The sequence below is a fragment of the Bubalus bubalis genome, chromosome 5 (genome assembly GCF_019923935.1).
Source record: "Bubalus bubalis isolate 160015118507 breed Murrah chromosome 5, NDDB_SH_1, whole genome shotgun sequence".
NCBI classification, from domain to species: domain Eukaryota; kingdom Metazoa; phylum Chordata; class Mammalia; order Artiodactyla; family Bovidae; genus Bubalus; species Bubalus bubalis.
In genome coordinates, this window is record NC_059161.1 from 14794310 (window position 1) to 14819336 (window position 25027).

Sequence of the window (25027 nt, forward strand, 5' to 3'; positions counted from 1 at the left end):
CTGTGTTGCTGGAGAATTTGCATGGTATGTCTTGTTCTGGAACTTGTTGGCCCTTGGGTGGTGCTTGGTTTCAGTGTAGGTATGGAGGCGTTTGTTGAGCTCCAATCAATTAATGTTCCCTGGAGTCAGGAGTTCTCTGGTGTTCTCAGGATTTAGACTTAAGCCTCCTGCCTCTGGTTTTCAGTCTTATTCTTACAATAGCCTCAAGACTTCTCCACCTATACAGCACCAATGATAAAACATCTAGGTTAAAGATGAAAAGCTTCTCTACAGTGAGGGACACCCAGAGAGGTTCACAGAGTTACGTGGAGAAGAGAAGTGGGAGAAGGGAAATAGAGGTGACTAGGAGGAGAAGAGGGGGAATCAAAAGAGGAGGGAGCAAGCTAGTCAGTAATCACTTCCCTATGTGCTTTCCACAGTCTGGACCGCTCAGAGATGTTCACGCAGTTATACAGAGAAGAGAAGAGGGAGGAAGGAGACAGAGGTGGCCAGGAGGATAAAGAGGGGTGGGGAATCAAAAGGAGAGAGACAGATCCAGCCAGTAATCAGTTCCCTAAGTGTTCTCCACAGTCCAGAACACACAACGAGATTCACAGACTTGGGTAGAGAAGAGAAGCGGGAGGGAGGAGACAGAGGCGACTTGGTGGAGAAAAAGGAGAGTCCAAAGTGGGAGAGAGCAGTCAAGCCAGTAATCTCGCTCGCAAGTAAAAATGGATACTGAAGATTGGGTTCTTAAAGGTACAAAATTGATAACAAATACCAAAAAGCAAAGATTAAAAATCTAGAGTAGAGGTTGGATTCTCAAAAATACAATATTAAAGAAAAAACAAAGTCACAAAAATTATAAAATATATATATGAAGTTTGCTTTTAAAAATAGGGTTGTTGTTTTCTTTTTTTTTACAAAGTAATAGTAGGTTATAAAAATGAAAATTAAAAAAAAAATTTTTTTAATAGTCAAAATATATCTAGGACTTTCTCTGGTGTTGTTGTGGACAGTGTGGGGTCAGTTCACTTTCAGATAGTTCCTTGACTGGGCTTATACTTCTCAAGATCTATGGGCCCCTTCCTATGTAGTCGGTGCTAACTACAGGGTTTTAATCTATTGTACCTGTCATTTCCAAGGCGGTTCCCTCTGTTTTAGCTTCTTCTGTTTGCTGGCCTCTTCACTGTCTAATTTCCACCCTGACACAAAGGGGGCAGCGGTAGACATTTTTTAAGGCTCACTTGTTCAGTCGTGCTGTGGGGAGGGAGGAACGCTGCAAACAAATAACACTGGCATGTGCTTGCAGTGTCTCAGCCACACTGGGTTTGCCCCACTCACGGCATGTGTGCTTTCCCTGTCTACACTGCTTAGGCTCTAGGTTGCTCTGCTGGGAACTGTCTGAGGCCAGCCCTGGGTTGTATGCACTTCCCAGGTCTAAGCACTCAGGTTCAGGTACTCAGGTACTCCACAAAGGCGCAGACTCAGTTGGGCTTGCATTTTGTGCCCTTTCCATGTCCGAGCAGCTCAGGTGACTAGGTGCTTGGCGAATGTGGTCGCTGCGACTTATCACCACCCCCATCCCTGCCACTCAGTTTTCTGGGTGTATAACCGGCGCACCTTCTCAGGTGTGCTGTGTCTCTCTTCTGGGGAGCTGATCTCTGGCTGCGACCCTCCCGGCAGATGTCGATTGTTCCGAATCCCAAGAAGTCTTGGTTAGCAACAAAGCCTGCTTGCAGTTTGGTAGATGATGCCTCTCTGGGGCCGCGATTGCCCCCTTCTGGCTCTGGCTGCTCTTGCCTGCCTGTCTCCGGTGAGGGATGGGCAGGTCCACAGCCAGCTAGCTCTGCTCAGTTCTTTGTTCTGTGAGCAGGCCTGGCGGTGTCTTAGGTTAGGGCTTTTCCCAGGATAGCTATCCCACAGTCTGCTTTGCTATCTCAAGTTAGTTCCCTCAGACTGCCCTCAGGGCATTCAGGCCTGGTCCTTACTCTAAGCAATGCAGCCCCCGCCTCCCTGCCCAGCCCCGACTTGCTAGTGGTGGATGAGGGCCTCTGTGGGGCTTCTCCACTGGGGGTTACCGTTGGGCACGTAATCTGTGGGTTTGAATTATTTATTTATTTATTTTTCCTCCCAGTTATGTTGCCCTCTGAGGTTCCAAGGCTCGCCACAGATTCTCCAGTGAGAATGTTTCCTGGTGTTTGGAAACTTCTCTGTTTTTTAAGACTCCATTCCCGGGACGGATCTCCGTCCCTACCTCTTTTGTCTCTCTTTTTATCTTTTATATTTTTTCTTACCTCCTTTCGAAGACAATGGGCTGCTTTTCTGGGTGCCTGATGTCCTCTGCCAGCATTCAGAAGTTGTTTTGTGGAATTTACTCAGTGTTCAAATCTTCTTTTGATGAATTTGTGGGGGAGAAAGTGGTCTCCCTGTCCTATTCCTCCGCCATCTTAGGACCGCCCCCTTAAATATTGTTTTTGCTTTAATATTCTTTCGCTTAGTGAAAGGCAAAAGAGAAAAGGAAAGATATACCTATTTGAATACAGAGTTCCAAATAATAGCACAGAGAGAAAAGGAAGCTTTCCTCAGTGATCAATGTAGAGAGATAGAGGAAAACAATAGAATGGAAAAGACTAGAGATCGCTTCAAGAAAATTAGTGACACCAAGGGAACATTTCATGCAAAGATGGGCACAATAAAGGACAGAAATGGTATGGACCTAACAGAAGCAGGAGATATTAAGACGAGGTGGCAAGAATACACAGAACTATACAAAAAAGATCTTGATGACACACATAAACACGATGGTGTGATCATTAACCTAGAGCCAGATATCCTGGAGCACAAGTCAAGTGGACCTTAGGAAGCATCACGACAAACAAAGCTAGTGGAGGTGATGGAATTCCATCTGAACTATTTCAAATCCTAAAAGATGATGCTGTGAAAGTGCGCACTCAATATGCCAGCAAATTTGGGAAACTCAGCAGTGGCCATGGGACTGGGAAAGGTCAGTTTTCATTCCAATCCCAAAGAAAGGCAATGCCAAAGAATGTTCAAACTACTGCACAGTTGTACTCATCTCACACTCAAGAAAAGTAATGCTCAAAATTCCCCAAGCCAGGCTTCAACAATATGTGAACTGAAAACCTCCAGACGTTCAAGCTAGATTTAAAAAAGGCAGAGGAACCAGAGATCAAATTGCTAGCATCTGCTAGATCATCGAAAAAGCAAGAGAATTCCAGAAAAACATCTACTTCTGCTTTATTGACTATACCAAAGCCTTTGACTGTGTAGATCACAACAAACTATGGAAAATTCTGAAAGAGATGGGAATACCAGACCACCTGACCTGCCTCCTGAGAAATCTGTATGCAGGTCAAGAAGCAACAGTTAGAACTGGACATGGAACAATAGACTGGTTCCAAATTGGGAAAGGTATACATCAAGGATGCATATTGTCACCCTGCTAATTGCAGAGTATATCAAGCAAAATGCTGGGCTGAATGAAGCACAAGCTGGAATCAAGATTGCTGGGAGAAATATCAATAACCTCAGATATGCAGATGACACCACCCTTATGGCAGAAAGTGAAGAGGAACTAAAAAGCCTCTTGATGAAAGTGAAAGAGGAGAATGAAAAAGTTGGCTTAAAGCTCAACATTCAAAAAACTAAGATCATTGCATCCAGTACCATCACTTCACGGCAAATAGGGAAACAATGGAAACAGTGACAGACTTTTATTTTATTGGGGCTCCAAAATCACTGCAGATGGTGACTGCAGCCATGAAATTAAAAGACGCTTGCTCCTTGGAAGAAAGGCTATGACCAATCTAGACAGCATATTAAAAAGCAGAGACATTACTTTGCCCTCAAGGGTCCATCTAGTTAAGGCTATGGTTTTTTCAATAGTTCTGTATGGATGTGTGAGTTGGACCATAAAAAAAGCTGAGCACCAAAGAAATGATGCTTTTGAACTGTGGTGTTAGAGAAGACTCTTTTGAGAGTCCCTTGGACTGCAAGGAGATCCACCCAGTTAATCCTAAAGAAAATCAGTCTTGCATATCCATTGGAAAGACAAATCCTGAAGCTGAAACTCCAGCATTTTGGCCACCTGATGCAAAAACTAACTCATTGGAAATGACCCTGATGCTGGGAAAGATTGAAGGCAGGAGGAGAAGGGGACGACAGAGAATGAGATGGTTAGATGGCATCACTGACTTGATAGACATGAGTCTGAGCAGGCTTTGGGAGTTGGTGATGGACAGGGAAGCCTTGTGTGCTGTAGTCCATGGGGTCGCGAAGAGTCAGACATGACTGAATGACTCAACTGAACTGAACTATTGTTTTAAACTATTTCAGTTTCAAAGTGATTATCTCTGTCTGGTATAAACAACATTCTGCTAACAAGAATATACGATAAGCCACAACATTAAAAATACATTAAGACTGGACAAACAAAATCTTTGCTTTATATGAGATTACAAAATTTTAAATATTGTTTTCTTTACCTCACATGTCAGATATAGTTATTTCTTTAGTATAAAAGACTATAATTTGTTTGAAAAAACTTTTAATTATAGTCAAGGACTAAAAATCAGTCCTAAATCTATAATTGAATGAGAACAGATGTTTAAATGGAGTGCTAAGACCACTTTACTGCTCTTGTAAACAACTAGAATGGATAGAGGCTCTTAATCCAAAATAAAAAAACAGGCTCTCAAACCAAAATCATATTTCAAGGCATACATTATGATCAACATATTAGTTATATAAAGACTATGGGCTTGAGGAAAATTATGGAAGGGAGTGTTGGCCTACTTTAAAATCAGTTGTTGTCGATTATTTTTTAAGTTACTCCAGCAACCTATTTAAAGACCTACTCACAAATGGTCTCTATCTTTTCATTTTACTAAGACAAGAATATGTGTATGAAAGTAACAAAAGTATTACTCAACTTAAGTATTTATCTATAAAAAAATTTTTACATGAATTCTTCCTAATCCAGACCGATGTTTTCTTTACATTATTTTGCATCTTATTTCTTAGAAGCCTTCGGATCCTGCTAATTTTTTTAGCCACTCCTGGTGACTAGTCATTGGTTTTGACATGTTGGCAAACGATCTGACATATCTGGCAATGATTCTCATCAAAGTTCCACATCTGAATCACTAGACAGAAGCACTAGTTCAGCTTCAGTCCTCAAGTGAAGTGAAAGTTGCTTAGACTTGTCTGACTCTTTGTGACTCATGGACTATAGCCTGCCAGACTCCCCCTGTCCATGGAATTCTCTAGGCCAGAATACTGGAGTGGGTAACTGTCCCTTCTCCAGGGCATCTTTCCAACCCAGGGACTGAATCCAGGTCTCACACACTGCAGGTGGATTCTTTACCAGCTGAGCCACCATGGAAGCCATGTGCTACTGAATTAGAATTTCTAACAAGAGAACCTAACCATATATATTTTTTACCCTCTCCAGATAATTCTGAGCCCCTATTTAAGCAGCACTACCTCCAAGGTATAATTTGACAAAAGGCCCTCATAAGATAATCTAGTACAAACTATATTGCTAAAGGCACAAACCAGGGCTTCCCTGGTGGCTCAGTAGTAAAGAACCCACTTCCCAATGCAGGAGACACAGGTTCCATCCTTGATCCAGGAGAATCCCACATGCCGTGGAGCAACTAAGCCCATGCACCACAACTATTGAGCCTGTGCTCCAGAGCCTGGGAGCCACAACTATGGAAGCCCATGTACCCCACATCCTGTGCTCTGCAAAAAAAGAAGCAATGAGAAGCCTGTCCATCGCAACTAGAGTAAGCCCTGCTCGTCGCAACTGCAGAAAAGCCCAAGTAACAACAAAGACCCAGCACAACCAAAAGTGAATAAACAAACAGAATTTTAAAAAAACTAAGACACTTTGTAGTTAAAAAAAAAAAAAATTTCACAACCCAAACACTATTTAATGAACACTAGCAATAATGGAAAACCCTGAAACTCAAAAATTCTTGTTAATTTAGTACCTGTTTTGATACAGTGTAATCCAAACATTCTCTAGGACAGACCAGATTTCTTGATGCCTGCTGGGTTGGGGAGGATAAGAACTGGAGAAAATGGTGATTTCTTGGTTATCAGATTTCGTCAGAGAATTATCTTCCTGGCTTTTACCCGGTGTATTTTTTGAAGAATTTTGCTTAAGTTTTGCCTTGCCCTGGGGAAATAAGAATTACATAATATGCAGCAAGTCCTTCACTAGTAAGTGAGAGAGAAAGAATGCCAGTTGTAGATTACAAATGTTCTGCCTTTCTTGGAAGTGCTATTTATTCTTTGTCCTTGATTATGTACAGAATATTACCAGAATAGAATCAGAGCTAAAATTTTTTTTCTTTTTCATTTATATGAAACAGTATTTCCAATGTATTTATTACAGAGTATAGAAGTAGAATTCTACTTGTAAGGGATTAAGAAATAAGTGAGCAAAGAAATGGGAACAATGGTTATATACTGCTCTTTTAAGAAGTTTGGTAGTTGATGGAAGGACATGGTATAGTAAATAGCATGATCAATTAAAAATATTTAAGAACAGATCTGAGCATATTTCTAAACAGTGTGAAAAAGCAATACCATTGATTCAAGTGATATTTTCTTTAAAAAAATCACCCTGGGTGAAAATATTAACTTAGGTGAAAAATACATATGATAGAATGCAAAAAAAAGTTTTTAACTATGAGTTTATTGAGTTTGTTGACTTGGCTCGTCTATAACATCTTTGTGAACTTAAATAAAATCACTCCATTTCACTAGGTTTCCTTTGTTGATAAAAGTATGATTTTAAACATTAGCTTCATGCTTATCAAATTTAAAAAAAAAGGAAATTTCCAAAACTGTGGGTAACAACTGTTGATAGTTACTGAGCACTTCTTATGTATAGGAATTTTCTAAGAACTTTATATCTATGTAACTCATTTAATCCTCACAACTACTCTGTGAAGGAGATACTATGATTATCTACATTTTATTGAGGCAAAGAAAGGATAAATAAGTTATGCAAGGTCACACAGCTGGTAAGAGACATGAACAGAATCTGACCTTTAGTATAAGTGAATGAAGTATATATGAATAAGTATATATGAATGTGGTTATATTCTCTCTCCAGCTCATAAAGGTAAATATTACCCTTTTATTTCTTTTCAGGAAGGAAGAAAACTGCCTGTTTACATTAATTATGAACTTAATAAATACACATGAACAGAAATATGAATTTTGTTTTGAGATAAATGTGTTTAATCATCACATAATGCTTTTTCTCAGCTTTCAAACAGAAGTGTATGCAACATACAAATAGGCTGCTTTATCAAACACTTACATAGCACTTACTATGTGCTCTCTGCTCTGCTAAGTCGCTTCAGTAGTGTCTGACTTTGTGCAACCACATAGACAGCAGCCCACCAGGGTTACCCCGTCCCTGGGATTCTCCAGGCAAGAACACTGGAGTGGGTTACCATTTCCTAGGCTCTACAAGTATTAATTTAATTCTCATGACAGTTCTAAGGCAGAGATTATTATACTCTTTCTTATAAAAGAAGGGATTAAGGCTTTGAGAGTTTAAATAACCAGAAATTAAAAACACAACTAGTCAGGATGGGAAGTCTGAGGAACGTAAGTCTAAAGTTTATTAAAAAGACTTATTTTAAATAGTCTATCATTCTGGAAGGGCAAGTCTTTTTTTTTTTATGATGTTAAAAGGTTCATAAGGGAAAAAATATATATCCTTCCCTCTACCCCATTTATATAAAATCTGGAAAATGACATTACTTAACTTTCCATTTTGGTTTCTCAGAATCAAATGAATAATGAATATTCCTCTTTTTCTGATTTTCTACACTTGGTAAATTAAGATAAGGGGGATTTTTTTTTTTTTTTTTTTTTTTACAGTTACTATACTTAGATATTCTATTCCTGGAGGTAATCTCTTTCTTTTCATTGTTCAAGTTAGTGACACATAACTAAGTATTCAGGTCATAAACCACATGTACTCTACAAAATAACTGCTATTGAAAGTGCATTTTAAAAGCCCAAGCTAAATCACAATGTTCTTGGCTGACTTAGACAATGAATTGTTTCAAACACGAAAATAAAGCAATACTTGAAAGCTCTAATTGTGGAAAAAACACAAGTTGTTTCAAACAATCAGACTAATGCTTAATGTTGAGGGAAAAGCACTAAAGAGAATACTAGATTTTTTGTCCTTTGTCTTCTTGAATCTCTTGCTAATGTGACAGCTAGAAAATCAGGATCCAAGAATAAATAACTTACTAAATAACAGGCCAATATGTTTACAAGTGGGCAACATATAACAGGCATACAATTATGCGACAAACACCACTAGATTTTAATATCAAACTTTTCATGGGAGAAAACTCCCATGGCTAGGTTTCCAACTGATAAAAGAATCTTGGTATCATTTTTAACTCAATCATTCCTAATTTTTTTATTCTCAATAATTTTAATTCAAAGGCTGCTAAGACTCTAAGTATCCTAAACTTTCCATCTTGTTCACAATGGTTGTTTCACTAAAGATAGGGTTTTAGGGCTCAGTTCTGTGAGAGAAAGGATAATGTGCTCTTCCCTACACAATTCAATTAAAATATTCAAGCTGCAACTCCTAAATTCCCAGGTCCATTCTTCCCTACTGAAGATTCTATAAGTCACACTTGCCATTTAAAAGAATAAGTACCAATGTTTTGGTCATCTTAAACCAAAAGATTATTCACCCCTTAAATCAATTCTTTCCTCAAGAAATAACATATATTTCCTGTTAGTTTATCAAAAAGATGCTTCTTTTAGTCTTAAGCAAGTTAAATTCTTTCCTCAGTAACTATGACTAAGTTTAGTATCATCTAATCCTTTCATTACTTCATAGGTACCGGGGCCTATGTTACCAGAAAAAAAACCACAGAGGAAAACCTGGCCAATTCAATAGCTCAAAGGAAAAAATACGACACACACATACACACACACACACATATATATACATTAGATGAAAGTATCACTGATATTTAACAATGTAATTGTGATGCTGAGTTTTTTGAACTGTTTCAGGCATATAAAATGACCTGAATTTTATAGATTTGAAATCAGAAGACTCTAGAAATACAGTATTACTAAGGACAAAACTCACATAGTTATTTTAAAGGGGCAAAAAGGCATCAGTGGTAGGCAGACTGCATAAGAATCACATGAGGAGACCTGTTAAAAAATTGGTAGGTGTTCAGCTGGCAAAGTTTGAATACAGTCTGTAGGTTAGATAATTGGATTATGTCAATATTAATTTCCTGATTAATAAAATATGAATCAAGAACAAAAACACTTCTGGGCACCACTGACAGAAATTTTACTCAGTAAGGGGCATGGCATCTGCATGCTTAAAAAAATTTTTGAAGTATTTCGATGCAGGCTGTGATCCACTGGTCAGGAGCACTGAAAAATGAGCAGTCAGGCAACAAAGCATGGTTCTCTTCTATTCATAAATGAAACAATATGAAATCCCAACAACTGCTGTGACACTGCCTCCACAGGAGTGTGAGTATTTTATAACTTGTAAGAAGGATTGTTTAGTCCCCATTCAATTCACTTAATATTTACTTAATGCTTTTAGTATGTTAGAGTAAGTTAATTTCTTACCTACTGTTGTCTGATAAATACATTCTTATAACATATATGATTACTCTAAATGGCATTCTAAAGGTATCTTACCTCTGCAAATGTTTGGAGTAGTTTGTTTATTTGAGCAAAGGCCTGTGGAAGAATACCATCATAATTTGACCTTGTACTGAAAGCATGTAGCAAACTTTCAGAATCCTGAAGCAGGAATTTCACTGTTGTAAAATCCACTGCTTTGTTAGCTGGTAACAGAAAATTAAGAAGGAAAAAATACGTAGGAATGAGTATACAACACAAAAATGTTTTTGGAAAATCAATCTAATAATAATTAAGAAATTTAAAGAGAGTACACATTTACATCTACAGGCTCCTAATTTATCTCTCTGGTGTAAAAAGCCATAATGAGACTTAGTTTTAGACAAAGTTCTTGGAGTTGATTCTGGCATTCTGTGAAGCTGGCCTTCCATATCTGTAAGTTTTCACATGTACAGTTTCCATCAACTATAGATCAAAAGTATTTGGGGGAAAAAAGTTCTATAATGTTCCAAATAGCAAAAGATGAATTTGCTGTGCACTGGCACCTATTTACAGAGCATTTACATTGTATTAGGTATTACAACTAATCTAGAGATGATTCAACGTATATAGGAAAATATGTGTAAGTTATATACAAATACTATGCCATTTTATACAAGGGATTTGAGCATGGAGAATTCTGCTATCCTCAGGGGTCCTGGAACCAATTTCCTATGGATACTGAGACTATATTCAGATTCCAAAATTTCCCTCAAAATGGTCAACTTCAAAGTAAAAGTGAAATGCACAAGTTACTACATACAAAATACACAAATAACAAGGCCCTACTGTATAGCATAGGGAACTATATTCAATACCCTTCAATAAACCACAATGTAAAGAATATGCATATATATGTATCTGAATCATTATGCTGTATACCAGAAACTAACATGACATTGTAAATCAACTATACTCCAATTATACTTCAATTTTTAAAAATTAACAGTAAAATGAAAGAATGTTATACTCTTCAGAAGAGATAATCACCAAACAAATCTGAGTTAAACTACAGATTTTCAAAACTGAGGTTGTTTGTATACAGATTACTCTTGAGACACCACAGTGTTACATTTTGGTGGAAAGCACTTAAATTATATATAGTACCTTTCATAATCAACTCAGTTATCATGTAGTGATTTATCTTCAAATCCCATCACATGAAATAAAATACCAGATTTACTGAAAATGTGTTCTCTCTGGACACAATACAATTTCAGCGAAAAATAAACAACTTGGGTTAACAGTGAGCTATGGGCAAAAGAAGCTAATAGAATTTTTCCCCCTTAAATTAGCAAAGTGAGTTAATCTACAGGTAATAATTTAAAGATGCAACATTTTTGTCTCAAGGAACTAAACCTGCTTACATTAAATTCTCAAACCAATTAGGAGAAGTGGTGACAATAATTTCAAAGATTCAAAGTTATGAACAATGAAGTTAAACAGCTTTCTAATGTTACCAAAATTCAGAATAGAAAAAAATTATCTCTATTATTAAGATAGAATACTGCATAACAGTTTTCAAAGGCATTTAAAATAACCACAGTGCAATGTGTTTCCTTTGTTTTCTTTTAGGTTCACAGCTTCAGAAATTCTATTTTATTCTGAAACACTGGCACTATGAGTTAAGAAAAATAGTTTTTCTGTATAACTTACATAACAAATATTTGCTTGTGAAATACTGAAAGGTTAAATGAAAATAAAAAGTGGATTTTCATAATTAATTACTCAATATTCTGAAATTCTGATCTAATGTGATGGTTACAGCCAGGTTTCTGGCTATCTTTTTATTAAGCAAACAGTGCATCTCCTTACAAAACACTTTCAGTTATTTTTAAAATCAAAGACTAGTTCAAATTCCTGTGGGAAAATTAGAGATAAGAGATGCTACAGAGGACAGAAAGGAGGTAAATCTCCTCAGAGGAGGCAGTTGGGCACAACTTCTTTTAATGGTGCTTCTCCAGTGTAGTCTGTTTGATAGGACTGAAATCCTTGAATTAATCATTTTATTTCATCTTAAAAGACTTCTTTACTAAAGATTAAGGCAAAAGTATAATGTCAATGATCAATTCAGTACTCAGACAAAGCATAAAAAAAATCTACATGGCTGAAATAATTTAATGTTTATATAAGCTCAATAAGTATTTAGGTTAAAATTAATACAGACAATGAAGTCAGAAAAAGCTACTACTCATTTTCTACATAATTTTCTATGAATTGATCTAAAGTGACATGCTTGATACAGTAAGTTAAACACACGTATAATTCAACAGCTGCAGATGGTATTAAAAGATCATAAACAGAATTATCTGTAATTTTTTCTAATTCAAAATTATTTTAGTGCAGAAGGCATTTTTATAATTCTATTACATATCATTCACAAGTCAGTAAACATTAGGCATCGGATTCTTCTAGATCAAAGATCAATAAATTATGATTACACAATAATCCTACAAATGAGTTTTTAACGAAAGGAGCAGTCATATCTCTTCACTTCTCTTGTCATTAGAGAAAAATAGAACTACTGACGACTATCTCTAAGTTCCATATAAGCACAAAAAAACTGCCCAGCCCTGGAAAACAGACAAATGGAAGATGGAAACTGGATATCCCATTTTTGAAACCAAGTCTTACTTAAGATCACACATGGTTTATGGACTTCATCTTTTGACAAAAGCAACAAAATTATGTCCCTAGTAAAAGATATGAACACTGTTTCCATGTTATCTTTTAAAATGCTTTGAAGACGTGTCCAATATGTCATTCCTTAATAATAAAACCCCTAATAAATATTTTCTAGTTAAAGGTCAAGGCCTGGAAAGTGTATTTTTTATTTTAAAGATCAGTAACTTTATTTTATTTTATTTTTTTTTTTGTATTAAAATTATGTACAACATAACCACATTTATTTAGAATGTTCCAATATCAAACAGCACATGTCAACAAATGCAAAAAATCGCAATTACTTTTGCACCAACCTAATAGTTGGATGTTGGATCTCCTGGGACTCCTTTATATCTCCCTCTCTCCCATCATTTCTCTCTTATTGCCTACATTTTTTTTTTTCTGTGACCCAAGATGTGGTCTATCCTGGAGAATGTTCCATGTGCACTTGAGAAGAAGGTGTATTCTGCATTTGGATGGAATGTCCTGAAGATATCAATGAGATCCATCTCATCTAATGTATCATCTAAGATTTGTGTTTCCTTATTAATTTTCTGTTTTGATGATCTGTCCATTGGTGTGATAAAGATCAGTAACTTTAAAAAAAAATATTAATGCAACATCTACTACATATATGTCATAAAGTATTGATTAGGAACTTTAAGTTCCCTGGGGAAGTTTATAAAGATATAAAACATTTTCAGAGTTTACACTTCAGGAGAAAAGAGAAGTGGTATATCTGGCACAGAATGTTTTTTTTTATCTTAGCTGTTAGGAAGCTTAGTGCTAAAATCTGTGTTCAAGTACTGCAATAATTGTTTGCACATGTCTTATAGTAAAAATATCTCTTTGGTTTTTCTTCACTACCTGGCTCTTGTACCTTTCAGATCAAATCAGATCAGTCGCTCAGTCGTGTCTGACTCTTTGTGACCCCATGAATCGCAGCACGCCAGGCCTCCCTGACCATCATCAACTCCCGGAGTTCACTCAGACTCACGTCCATCGAGTCAGTGATGCCATCCAGCCATCTCATCCTCTGTCGTTCCCTTCTCCTCCTGCCCCCAATCCCTCCCAGCATCAGAGTCTTTTCCAATGAGTCAACTCTTCGCATGAGGTGGCCAAAGTACTGGAATTTCAGCTTTAGCATCATTCCTTCCAAAGAAATCCCAGGGCTGATCTCCTTCAGAATGGACTGGTTGGATCTCCTTGCAGTCCAAGGGACTCTCAAGAGTCTTCTCCAACACCACAGTTCAAAAGCATCAATTCTTCGGCGCTCAGCCTTCTTCACAGTCCAACTCTCACATCCATACATTTAAGCCTAACTTAAACTCTCTTGTACTCAGGTGGTCCTTTAAAGGCCCATCTATACTCAGTTGTTTTTAAAAAGTAGACAGGATATAACTAATACATAAAATAGATCACTTCATATGGAGTTTGAGAAAAGTCAAGAACTAACTGAACATCCTAATAATGGTTTATACTTTCCTTTTTAAAGGTACAGCAAAAGAAATGGAGTTGTTCACTCTGGACAAATCACTTACTCTCTCAAATCTAGTTTCCTTAATGATAAAACCCAGACTTTAATAATATTTATTTAGTCGCTAAGTCATGTTGGACTCTTTTGCGACCCCATAAACTGTAGCGCATAAATATGCTAGCAAAGTAATGCTCAAAATTCTCCAAGCCAGGCTTCAGCAATACATGAACCATGAACTTCCAGATGTTCAAGCTGGTTTTAGAAAAGGCAGAGGAACCAGAGATCAAATTGCTAACATCCACTGGATCATCGAAAAAGGAAGAGAGTTCCAGAAAAACATCTGTTTCTGCTTTATTGACCATGCCAAAGCCTTTGACTGTGCGGATCACAATAAACTGTGGAAAATTCTGAAAGAAATGGGAACACCAGACCACCTGACCTGCCTCTTGAGAAACCTGTATGCAGGTCAGGAAGCAACAGTTAGAACTGGACATGGAACAACAGGCTGGTTCCAAATAGGAAAAGGAGTACATCAAGGCTGTATATTGTCACCCTGCTTATTTAACTTATATGCAGAGTACATCATGAGAAACACTGGGCTGGAGGAAGCACAAGCTGGAATCAAGATTGCCGGGAGGAATATCAATAACCTCAGCTATGCAGATGATACCACCCTTATGCCAGAAAGTGAAGAACTAAAGAGCCTCTTGATGAAAGTGAAAGAGGAGAATGGAAAAAGTTGGCTTAAAGCTCAACTTTCAGAAAAGTAAGATCATGGCACCTGGTCCCATCACTTCATGGCAAATAGATGCGGAAACAGTGGAAACAGTGGCTGACTTTATTTTTTTAGGCTCCAAAATCACTGCAGATGGTGACTACAGCCATGAAATTAGAAGATGTTTACTCCTTGGAAGGAAAGTTATGAGCAACCTAGATAGCATATTCAAAAGCAGAGACATTACTTTGCCAACAGAGGTCCGTCTAGTCAAGGCTATGGTTTTTCCAGTAGTCATGTATGGATGTGAGAGTTGGACTTATATCTAAAGAAAGCTGAGCACTGAAGAATTGATGCTTTTGAACTGTGGTGTTGGAGAAGACTCTTGAGAGTCCCTTGGACTACAAGGAGATCCAACCAGTCCATCCTAAAGGAGATCAGTCCTGGATGTTCATTGGAAGGACTGCTGTTGAAGCTGAAACTCCAATACTTTGGCCACCTGATGTGAAGAGCTAACTTATCTGAAAAGACCCTGATGCTGAGAAAGATTAAGGGCAGGTGGAGAAGGGGATGACAGAGGATGAGATGGTTGGATGGCATCACTGACTCAATGGACATGAGTTTGGGTAGACTCCGGGAGTTGGTGATGGACAGGGAGGCCTGGCGTGCTGCAGTCCATGGGGTCGCAGAGTCGGACACGACTGAGTGACTGAACTGAACTGAAACTGTAGCCCACCATTAGATCAGTGCTTTAAACATCTTTTGCTTCCTGGCAGAAAAACTTTTTCTTTTTTAATCACACACGGAATCTCTCTACATAAATAAAAGAAAGCTTAATGGCTAAAGTTGGGGTTGAAGGCCAAAGGCACACTATTATCAGGCTCCCTATCAACCTTTCCACCCCTAATCTCTGGCAACTCCAGAAGCACTTCAAGAAGGTTCTGTGTGATACAGTTTAAGAACTACCAACTAAGTGGTTGATTCTAGTCTCTTGTGGTTCTAAAATTCATTATGCACCAAAGTCAAAGGATTCCTATTCCTTAACCATGTATTTTAAGTAGAAATCTTGATTAACTATTTGAACATCAAAAATGATACTATGAACAGTCACAATCTCTATGAACTCCATCCATTCATCTAGCTGCCATAAATTTCCTTAAGAAATTAAAAGTGTAAATGGTTAAGAACTAATTGAAAAATTTTTTATTAATTCATCTTCACATTCCATGGGATATATCTATTATTCTGACTTTAACACAACACTTCCAAAGACAAAATGAAAGATCCATACCTTTACGGACATTTTCATATAGACTCTCAATGGTTAAGAGCAAGTTCTTTTCCATAACTAATCCAAATACAGCCAACCAATGTTTTCTAAAGCACTGTAATAAATGTATTAGAGTCCATGGAGGTTTCACATACAGCATCTAGAGGAAAATAGCATTACTGATGTACTTATTATTCTATTATTTTAAAGTACCTATTTAGGAATTCCTACATAGATTTCTAGGCAAAACATAATTGAATTCTTCTTAAACTAAAAGATGTTTTATTAAAAGCCAGTCACAGTCTTAAAATGCCTATTTCACTGAAAACTACTTTTATAAAATTCACATTAGTAGTAATACTTATAGTTTCAGAAACTATGTGTGCCAAAAGAAAGCACAGTTTTAATCAGAAAAACTAGTTCTAGTCAGCAAAAGTTGTCATCTATCTTTCAACATGGTCATTTCTACAACAAAATCAATCTAATTTCCTAAAACTAGAGAAAAACATCTATACAGAAAAGAATTTTCAACTATAATTGACACTCGCTACACTCCTATAAAGACATGTTTATAAAGAAAACTCATCATTAAGTACTACAAGATGTCGTTACATCCTTTCTTCAATCATTCATATGCAATCACTTTATCAGACTCTATTATGAAATGTAATTTACGTCAACCTTCCTAGAATCTGATCATTTTTCAACATCTTGGTTTAACACTTGATAGTATAATCAAGCCACACTGACAAATATTAGAATCTCACTGAATATCTGGGATAGATGCAATTGATAGGGAATAAACTTTCTCCTAATGATAAATGTGAATAGCAAACAAACATTAAACTAAGAAGGCCACTATTTCCAAATGTGATGTTTACTTATTACAGAAGAGATGTGAATCTAAAGAAAATTCAAAATATTTTACTAACACCAAATTTACACTCTGATTCTCAAACTTGTATCACATAAGCCACAATATAGACATTTTGACTCAAATAAATTAAAAATGAGACATTTTCTTTCAATTTAAGCTCCATGGAGGAAATGTGTCTAACAGATGGTAGACACCCAATAAATATTTGTTCACTGAAAAAATGAATGATAAAAAATAGTCCTAATCTTTAGGAAATGTCCATCAGTTAGTTTTTAAAGTTATTCCAAAAACTTCAAGAAAAATATTAATGTGATATCAATTATTACAATAAAACATATATTTTATACAAATAGTATCTCTTAAAATAAGGCAACAAATCTTTAGCAATAAAAAAGAAACCTTTAACTAAGCGTTCAAATAATCACCTCCATCCAGAGGTTTCCAAAAGCAATTTTCATTTCTGTTTCTAATATGGAAGATAAAGCTGTTCCAAGAGATCTTTCGAGATCAGATACAATGTTTTCAAGTAGAAGGGGTAGTCCAGAGTTTGTAGATTGTTCCTCATAGCTCTCCTCCAAAGGTGTTGTTTCTTCAAAACAAATAGTTACAAGCTTTATTTAGGACATTAATAGTAAATATTTTACATATATAATTAGTATTTGTTCATAAATAATAAATATTTAATGGATATAATTAGTATTTGAATCTAGAGAACTAATGAATATTTTTAAAACAAGATTTAGGGGAGTTCACTGGTGGGCTACTGGTTAGGATCCAGGCTTTCACTTGCCCTGGCCCTGGTTCAATCCCTGTTCGGAGAACTCTTGCAAGCCATGTGGCATGGCCAAAACAAATAAATAAAGAGTATTTAGAAATATTTAGTATAGCTGTTTTTAGATGCAATACATATTACATTAGTAAATGCTTTATCTTTTTGACAAAAGGCAATGAAATGTTTTTACTAAAATAGAAATGTGAAAGAAAAAAAAATTTGAGAAATGTGTATATTTTAACCTTTCATTATTTAAAAAAATTAAAAATTAAAACAATTCTTTGCATCTCTTAATATTTATAATAGAAAACCAAAACCTATGGATCAAAATGTGTTTACTTCCAAAAATCATAAACATAACTCACATCAATAAATTGTCTTGAAAAGACTAGAATCTCTGATTTAACTACCTATACACCTTCACCTTCTAATATTAGTTTTGATTATTTTCATTTATATTATTTCGTTATAATTACTATTTTGACACTTGCAAACAACAGCAATTTTTTATGGCAAAATTCAAAATATTAAGGGGATTACCTCTATGATTATGAAGTAAAAATTTTAAATGTCAGTAATACAATGAGCAAATCAAAAGCATATTTCCCTTGAAAAACTATAAAGAAGAATATTCTGTAACTGCCTCTAAAGGCCATTTAGAATATTATGACAAAGGAAATTTTATTACCAAAAAGGTCAAATAAGCACCAAATAAGTAGCATATATTCAAATGAATATATGAAGCATATACATATGCTATTAAAAACTTCAATAATTATTTTTCCCTCAGAAGGAAATGGTGAGATATGTTTTTAAATAATGTGTATATTAGTTTAAATTTAAAAACATTACCACTAGAGTCCTTCAAGTCTATTACTGTTTTACTATGTTAATAGAAAGTTATGAATATGAAAGTGATTTTAAGAATAAACTATTTTCTCAACCTCAAATGGATATTTCTTATAGCTACTATTAATTTAAAAGGTATCCTCTGTGAAGGAAAAAAATAGGATTCACATGGTGATTACAAATATATAAAAATGTATATGAGTGTACAGACAAAACTACAAATTAATTTGTAACAGTATATATAGAAGGCAATAATGTATGCTTTTTCTTGGATCACCATTATAATATTCATTCATTTCTACCATTTATGTGCCAGCAAATATTCCAAACAATGTTTCTTTAAATGTACAAAATAAAAATCTACTATTAATTCCAACTGTTGTCAATATTCTTAGTACACAAAATAAGATTTACTTCTAATTATTTGTAGTAAGAATACTACCTGCTTTCAATTGTTGTTTAGATATACAAGGCTGATGACATACATCTGTGTTCAGAGATAAGTTTAATAACTCTGTACTCAATTCTTCTTTACTGAATGACTTCACACCACTTATTAGGCCTTTGTTTCTTAAATTTCTATCATCCCTAGGTTGGATTAGGAGGAAAAAATATTTTATAAAAAATAAGACAAATCATATGGCAACTAAAATCACATGGAGTCTAATCAGAGGTTTGTGCTTCTCAGTACATATATAATAAAGGATAATATTTTAATGCAGAAGATAAATTATCATACACTAGAGGCATATCATCTTAGCTTTTGAGAATAATTATTATTGCTACATATTGAATGTTTTCCTGGTATCAGGAACTATGCTAAGCACTTTATATATATCAATCCATTTAATTCCCACAACAAACTTCTTAGGTAGGAGCGGTACTAATTTTTATCCCCATTTCACACATGAGAAACTGAAGTATAAAAAGGTTAAGTAACTTGTCTATTAAGTAAATAGATGGGGAAACAGTGGAAACAGTGTCAGACTTTATTTTTGGGGGTTCCAAAATCACTGCAGATGGTGACTGCAGCCATGAAATTAAAAGACGCTTACTCCTTGGAAGGACAGTTATGCCCAACCTAGATAGTACATTGAAAAGCAGAGATATTACTTTGCCAACAAAGGTCCGTCTAGTCAAGGCTATGGTTTTTCCAGTGGTCATGTATGGATGTGAAGAAAGCTGAGCACCGAAGAATTGATGTTTTTGAACTGTGGTGTTGGGTCCCTTGGACTGCAAGGAGATCCAACCAGTCCATCCTAAAGGAGATCAGTCCTGGGTGTTCATTGGAAGGACTGATGCTGAAGCTGAAACTCCAATACTTTGGCCACCTGATGCAAAGAGCTGACTCACTGGAAAAGACCCTGATGCTGGGAAAGATTGAGGGCAGGAGGAGAAGGGGACGACAGAGGATGAGATGGTTGGATAGCATCACCGACTCAATGGACATGAGTTTGGGTGGACTCCGGGAGTTGGTGATGGACAGGGAGGCCTGGCGTGCTGCGGTTCATGGGGTTGCAAAGAGTCGGACATGACTGAGCAACTGAACTGATGATTGAAGACAAATGATGTGAATTTGCTATATGCTGTAAGAAGCCAGGATGATTAGAAATAGTGGATAAGACCAGTTTACGTGCCTACAGAGAAAGTCAAGAACATTAATAAATGGAAAGAGATTTAAGGGCTTCAGTGCAGAACTGACATCAGATCTGTGTTTACCAAACTGTTGTTCTTGAGACTAGCAGGTTTCCAGCTTCTGTTAATGACAAAATAGCTTGGTCAGACTAACTTCCCATAGACAGAATTAGAAAATCTAGACTAAAAACAACAAAAAAGGCAAAATCTATTTGAAGGCACTAAAGAGCAATAAAATGAAGGTAGAAGGTGGAGGGGAATGTACACTCAAGACACAGACACTGCAAAGGTTAAGAGCACACTTTTCTATCTTTTTGCTTGAGGGCATTCCCCAACTCATCAATGCTTTCAGGAAGAAAGTCAGAGCCTTTGCGGCTTGAAATGTCAGAAGGCAATGTTAGGTAGCTCGGGCCAAAACATATGGACAGTTAAGGGGAAACTGAAGAAGGGAGGAAATCACAGAGTTGAGTCTTAAAATCTGCATATAAATTCAACCCAGAAAAAAAGCAATATACTTCCAAGAGACATGGCAATCAATAGAACCAGACTCAAATATGACACAGACATTGAAGCTATCTGACAGGAAATTTTAAAGAATTTAGATTGTGTTAAAGGCTCTAATGGAAAAGGTGAATGCATGCGTGCTAAGTCTCTTCAGTCGTGTCCGACTCTTTGTCACCTTACGCGCTGTAGCCCACCAGGCTCCTCTGTCCATGGGACTCTCCAGGCAAGAATAGTGGAGCAGGTTGCCAAGCCCTTCTTCAAGGGATCTTCCCCACCCAGGGATCGAACCCACATCTCTGGAAGCTCTTGCTTTGGCATGCGGGTTCTTTACCATTAGTGCCACCTGGGAAGCCCAACAGAAAAGGTGAACAGCATGTAAAACCAGACAGAAATTAAAAATGCCTTCAACAAGCTCCTCAGTAGACTCAACACTGAGTCTACTGGAAAGACCAAACATTAAGACAGGTCAAAAGAAATTATCCAAACTGAAACAAAAGGGAAGAAAATGTTAAAAAAAATATATATAAGAGCTGTTGGACAATATCAAATAGTCAAATATATAGGCATGTATTAGTTGTCTATTGGGTGTGTAACTCTTTATCCCCAAAACTTAGTAGTGTGAAAAAAACATTTTATTATCTCAAACAGTTTCTAAAAGTGAGGAATCTGTGAGCAGCTTGACTGACTGATTCTGGCTCAGGGTATCTCACAAAGTTGAAGCATACTATTCCCCAGTGTCACCTCATGATTTAATTGGTGCTCATTTATGTAGCTATTGGTAGGGCTTAGCCCTTCACTGGCTTTTGGCTTGCAGCTTCAGTTTCTTACCACGTGGGCATCTCCACAGAGCTATTCACAGCATGGAGTTTGCTTCCCCAGAACAACTGATCTAAGAGAAAGAAACAAGAGTGTGCCCAAAAAGGAAGTGCCAATCTTTCATAAATTAATCTTAGAAGTGATATACCATCACTTCTGATGCATGCTATCTGTCACACAGATGATCAACCCTGGTACAACGTAGGAGAGGACTACACGAGGGAATTAATACTAAGAGGAACAGGAATCCCCTGGTGGTCCAGTGGTGAGGACTCTGCACTTCCATTGCAGAGGGCCTGGGTTTGATTCCTGACTGGGTAACTAAGGTCCTGCAAGTGGTACAGTGCAGCCAAGAAACAAAAACAAAAAGATACGAAGAGGCAAGGAATCACTGGAATCATCTTGGAGGCTGACTACTACAATGTATTAATAATTCTGTAATACCAGAAGGAGAAAAGAGGGAATAGGGCAGAAGGAATATTAAATATTTAAAGAAATAATGGCTTAGAATTTTCCAAAACTAAAAAATGAACACCAAACCACAGATCCAAGAAGCTCAGAGAACATCAGGCAGGATAATTTCCTCTCCTCTACCACAAGCATACAGGTTTCCCAGGTGGCTCAGTGGTAAAGAATCCACCTGTCAATGCAGGAGACACAGGTTCAATCCCTGGGTTGGGAGGATACCCTGGAGGAGGAAATGGCAACTCACTCCAGTATTCTTGCCTGGAAAATCCCATGGACAGAGGAACCAGGCAAGCTACAATCCATGGTGTCACGAGGGGCTGGACATGTCTGAGCAACTGAGCATGCATGCTTGGATCACAAACATATACACAAACACGTGGTACATCTGCTGCTGCTGTTGCTGCGTCACTTCAGTCGTGTCCAACTCTGTGCAACCCCACAGACGGCAGCCCACCACGCTCCCCTATCCCTGGGATTCTCCAGGCAAGAACACTGGAGTGGGTACATCTGCTAAAGAATGCTAAAAACAAACTGCTAAAAAAAAAAAAAGACAAAAAATCTTGAAAGCAATGAGAGGGGGGGAAAAAAGACCAAAAGAACATTACACACAGAGGAAGAAAATATTTATAGCAGACTTCTAATCAGAAATCAAAGAAGTTAGAAGAAAATGCAGTGATACCCTTAAAATACTTAAAGAAACAGAAAAACAAATCAACCAGGAATTGCATATCCAGTAAAAATATACTTCAGAAATAAATGAGAAATAAACACACTATCAGACAAACAAAATCAGAAAATTCACTGCCAACATACTCACATATGTCAAAGTTGTTTAGGCAAAAGGAATATGACCAGAAATCTGGCACCAGACAGAAACTTGGATTCAAAAAAAGAAATAAAGAATGCTAAAAATGGAATGCAAGATAAAAACATTCACTTTCTTATTTTTAATTCCTTTAAATGACAAATGAGTGAAGCAAAAACATTACAAAGTACTGTGCTATTGTTTCTATAAAAGTAAAATATGTAATAATGATAGCAAAATGGATGGGGGGAGAAATTCAAAGCATATTAAAATACTTATACTACACATGAAGCAACATAGTGTTATTTAAAGACAGACTTTGATCAAGTAAAGATGTATATTATAAACACTAAGGCAACCATTATAAAGTTTTTTTCAAAAAGGTACAAAGTCAATAATGGAGATAAAATGGCACCATAGTTAATCCAAGGGGGAAAAAAAAAAAGAAAAAGGAAAAGGAAGAAAAGAATAGCTGAACAAATAAAAAATAATTAGCAAAATGGTAGATTCTGATCCAACCAATTAAATGTGAATAGTAGAAATTCATGAGACAGAAATTGTCAGAATGGAAAAAAGAAAAGTATCAATTATATGCTATCTACAAAATACTTTAATATAAAGATATAGATAGGTTAAAAGTAAATGGATGAACAATATATATATTATAAATACAAAGCAAACAACACTGGAATAGGAATATTAATATTAAACAAAGGAAACTTCAGAATCAGGAATATTATCAGGAACAAAGACAGTGATTAGATAATGAGAAAGGTGTCAATTCTCCAAGAAGACTATCCTAAATGTGTATGCCTCTGACAACAGAGCTTCATAATTCATGAAGTAAAACAAACAGAATGGAAAGGAGAAGCAAACAAATAAATTACAGCTGGGAAATTTAAGACTCCTCTCTCAGTAATCATAAAATAAGTAGACAGATTATTAATACTAAAGTTACAAAAGACCTAAACAACACTATCAACAAACTTGGCCTATATGAAATTTATAGAATACTCGACCCGCAAGAGCAGAATAAATTCTTCTTAAGAGCACATAAAACATTCACCAAGAGTTTATTCATGGGCATAAAACCACATTTAACAAATTTAAAGGAATAGAAATCATATAAACTATGTTTTCAAGTCATATAACAGAATTAAAGTATAATCAATAACAAGAAGATAACTGGAAAATTTGCAAATATTTGGAGTTAACTGCACCAAATATCTAAAAAAACCTGTGGGTCAAAGGAAATCATGAGGGAAATTATAAAACATTATTTTCTTTAATTTATTTTTTGGCTGCACCACGGCTTGCAGGATTAGCTCCCCTACAAGGGATCAAACCCCAGCCCCAACAGGGAAAGCACTGAGTCTTAACCACTAGACCGGACCACCAGGAATTCAAATTATAAAGCATATTAAATTGAATTTAAAAAAAATGTATCAAAATTTGTGAAACGCAGCTAAGGCAGTGCTTAAAGGAAAATTTAGAGGAGTCTCAAATAAATTATCTTAGCTTCCACCTTAAGAAACTAGAAAAAGGGCACAAAATGGGCATAAGCACATTTTCTAGGATAATGGAAGTGTTCTATGTATCAAGAGGGATGTGGGGCTACAACCAGAGTATCCATTGTCACACTGTGTAGTTAAGATTTGGCCATTTTAACATCATACAGCTTCCCTCAATATAAAAAGAACTGTATCATATTGTAAGACAGGGAGTAGATGGAAATAATAAGGTAATAGAACTGGAGAAGGCAATGGCACCCCACTCCAGTACTCTTGCCTGGAAAATCCCATGGATGGAGGAGTCTGGTAGGCTTCAGTCCATGGGGTCGCTGAGTTGGACAAGACTGAGCGACTTCACTTTCACTTTTCACTTTCATGCATCGGAGAAGGAAATGGCAACCCACTCCAGTGTTCTTGCCTGGAGAATCCCAGGGATGACGGAGCCTGGTGGGCTGCCGTCTATGGGGTTGCACAGAGTCGGACACGACTGACGTGACTTAGCAGCAGAACTGTAGAAACTTGATAATTATTGTAGCTGGGTACTTAGGAGTTTATTAACTCTTCTTCACTTTGAATGTTGTTGAAATTCTTCATAACAAAACTTTTAAAAAGTTAAAAATACCATTATTATTTTTTTGAAAAATAAATGAAGGAGAATATGGAAGTAGAGAGCATAATGGATCTTAGAGAAGAAAAGGAAGAGGAAAAATAACATCACTTGACATAGGATGGTGGCAGAGTAGGTAAAGAAAAGAAGACCACACAAGACCTGCTATTTGCCTGACTAAAGATTATAAAGGAAAGGCAGAAATAAAAAAATGTCTCCAAGGTTTCTGGCTTTAGCAAAATGGGTAGAAGATGGCCTTTTTTTATTCAAATGGAGAACAGTTTAGAAGGAAAGATTAGGAGTTAATTTTTGGAGAGGGCAGGTTTCAGATGTCTATGAGACA

At 36.5% G+C, this 25027-nt stretch overlaps 1 protein-coding gene across 16 annotated transcripts in view; it reads right to left on the reverse strand.

Moving 5' to 3' along the window:
* SWT1 (SWT1 RNA endoribonuclease homolog) overlaps positions 1–25027 on the reverse strand; it is a 112655-nt gene that overhangs the window by 48948 nt on the left and 38680 nt on the right. For 12 of the 16 annotated variants that reach the window (XM_044942723.2, XM_006060521.4, XM_006060519.4 and 9 more), the window contains 5 exons: positions 18781–18926; positions 17143–17306; positions 15862–16000; positions 9733–9881; positions 6000–6187 (listed from right to left, as the gene is read on the reverse strand). In XM_044942723.2, the coding sequence (XP_044798658.2) occupies positions 6000–6187; positions 9733–9881; positions 15862–16000; positions 17143–17306; positions 18781–18926 (786 nt within the window). Of the gene's footprint in view, positions 1–2417; positions 2476–5999; positions 6188–9732; positions 9882–15861; positions 16001–17142; positions 17307–18780; positions 18927–25027 lie in introns of those variants that run through there. The other 4 variants (XR_003109374.3, XR_003109372.3, XR_003109373.3 and 1 more) reach the window with 2 other exon arrangements.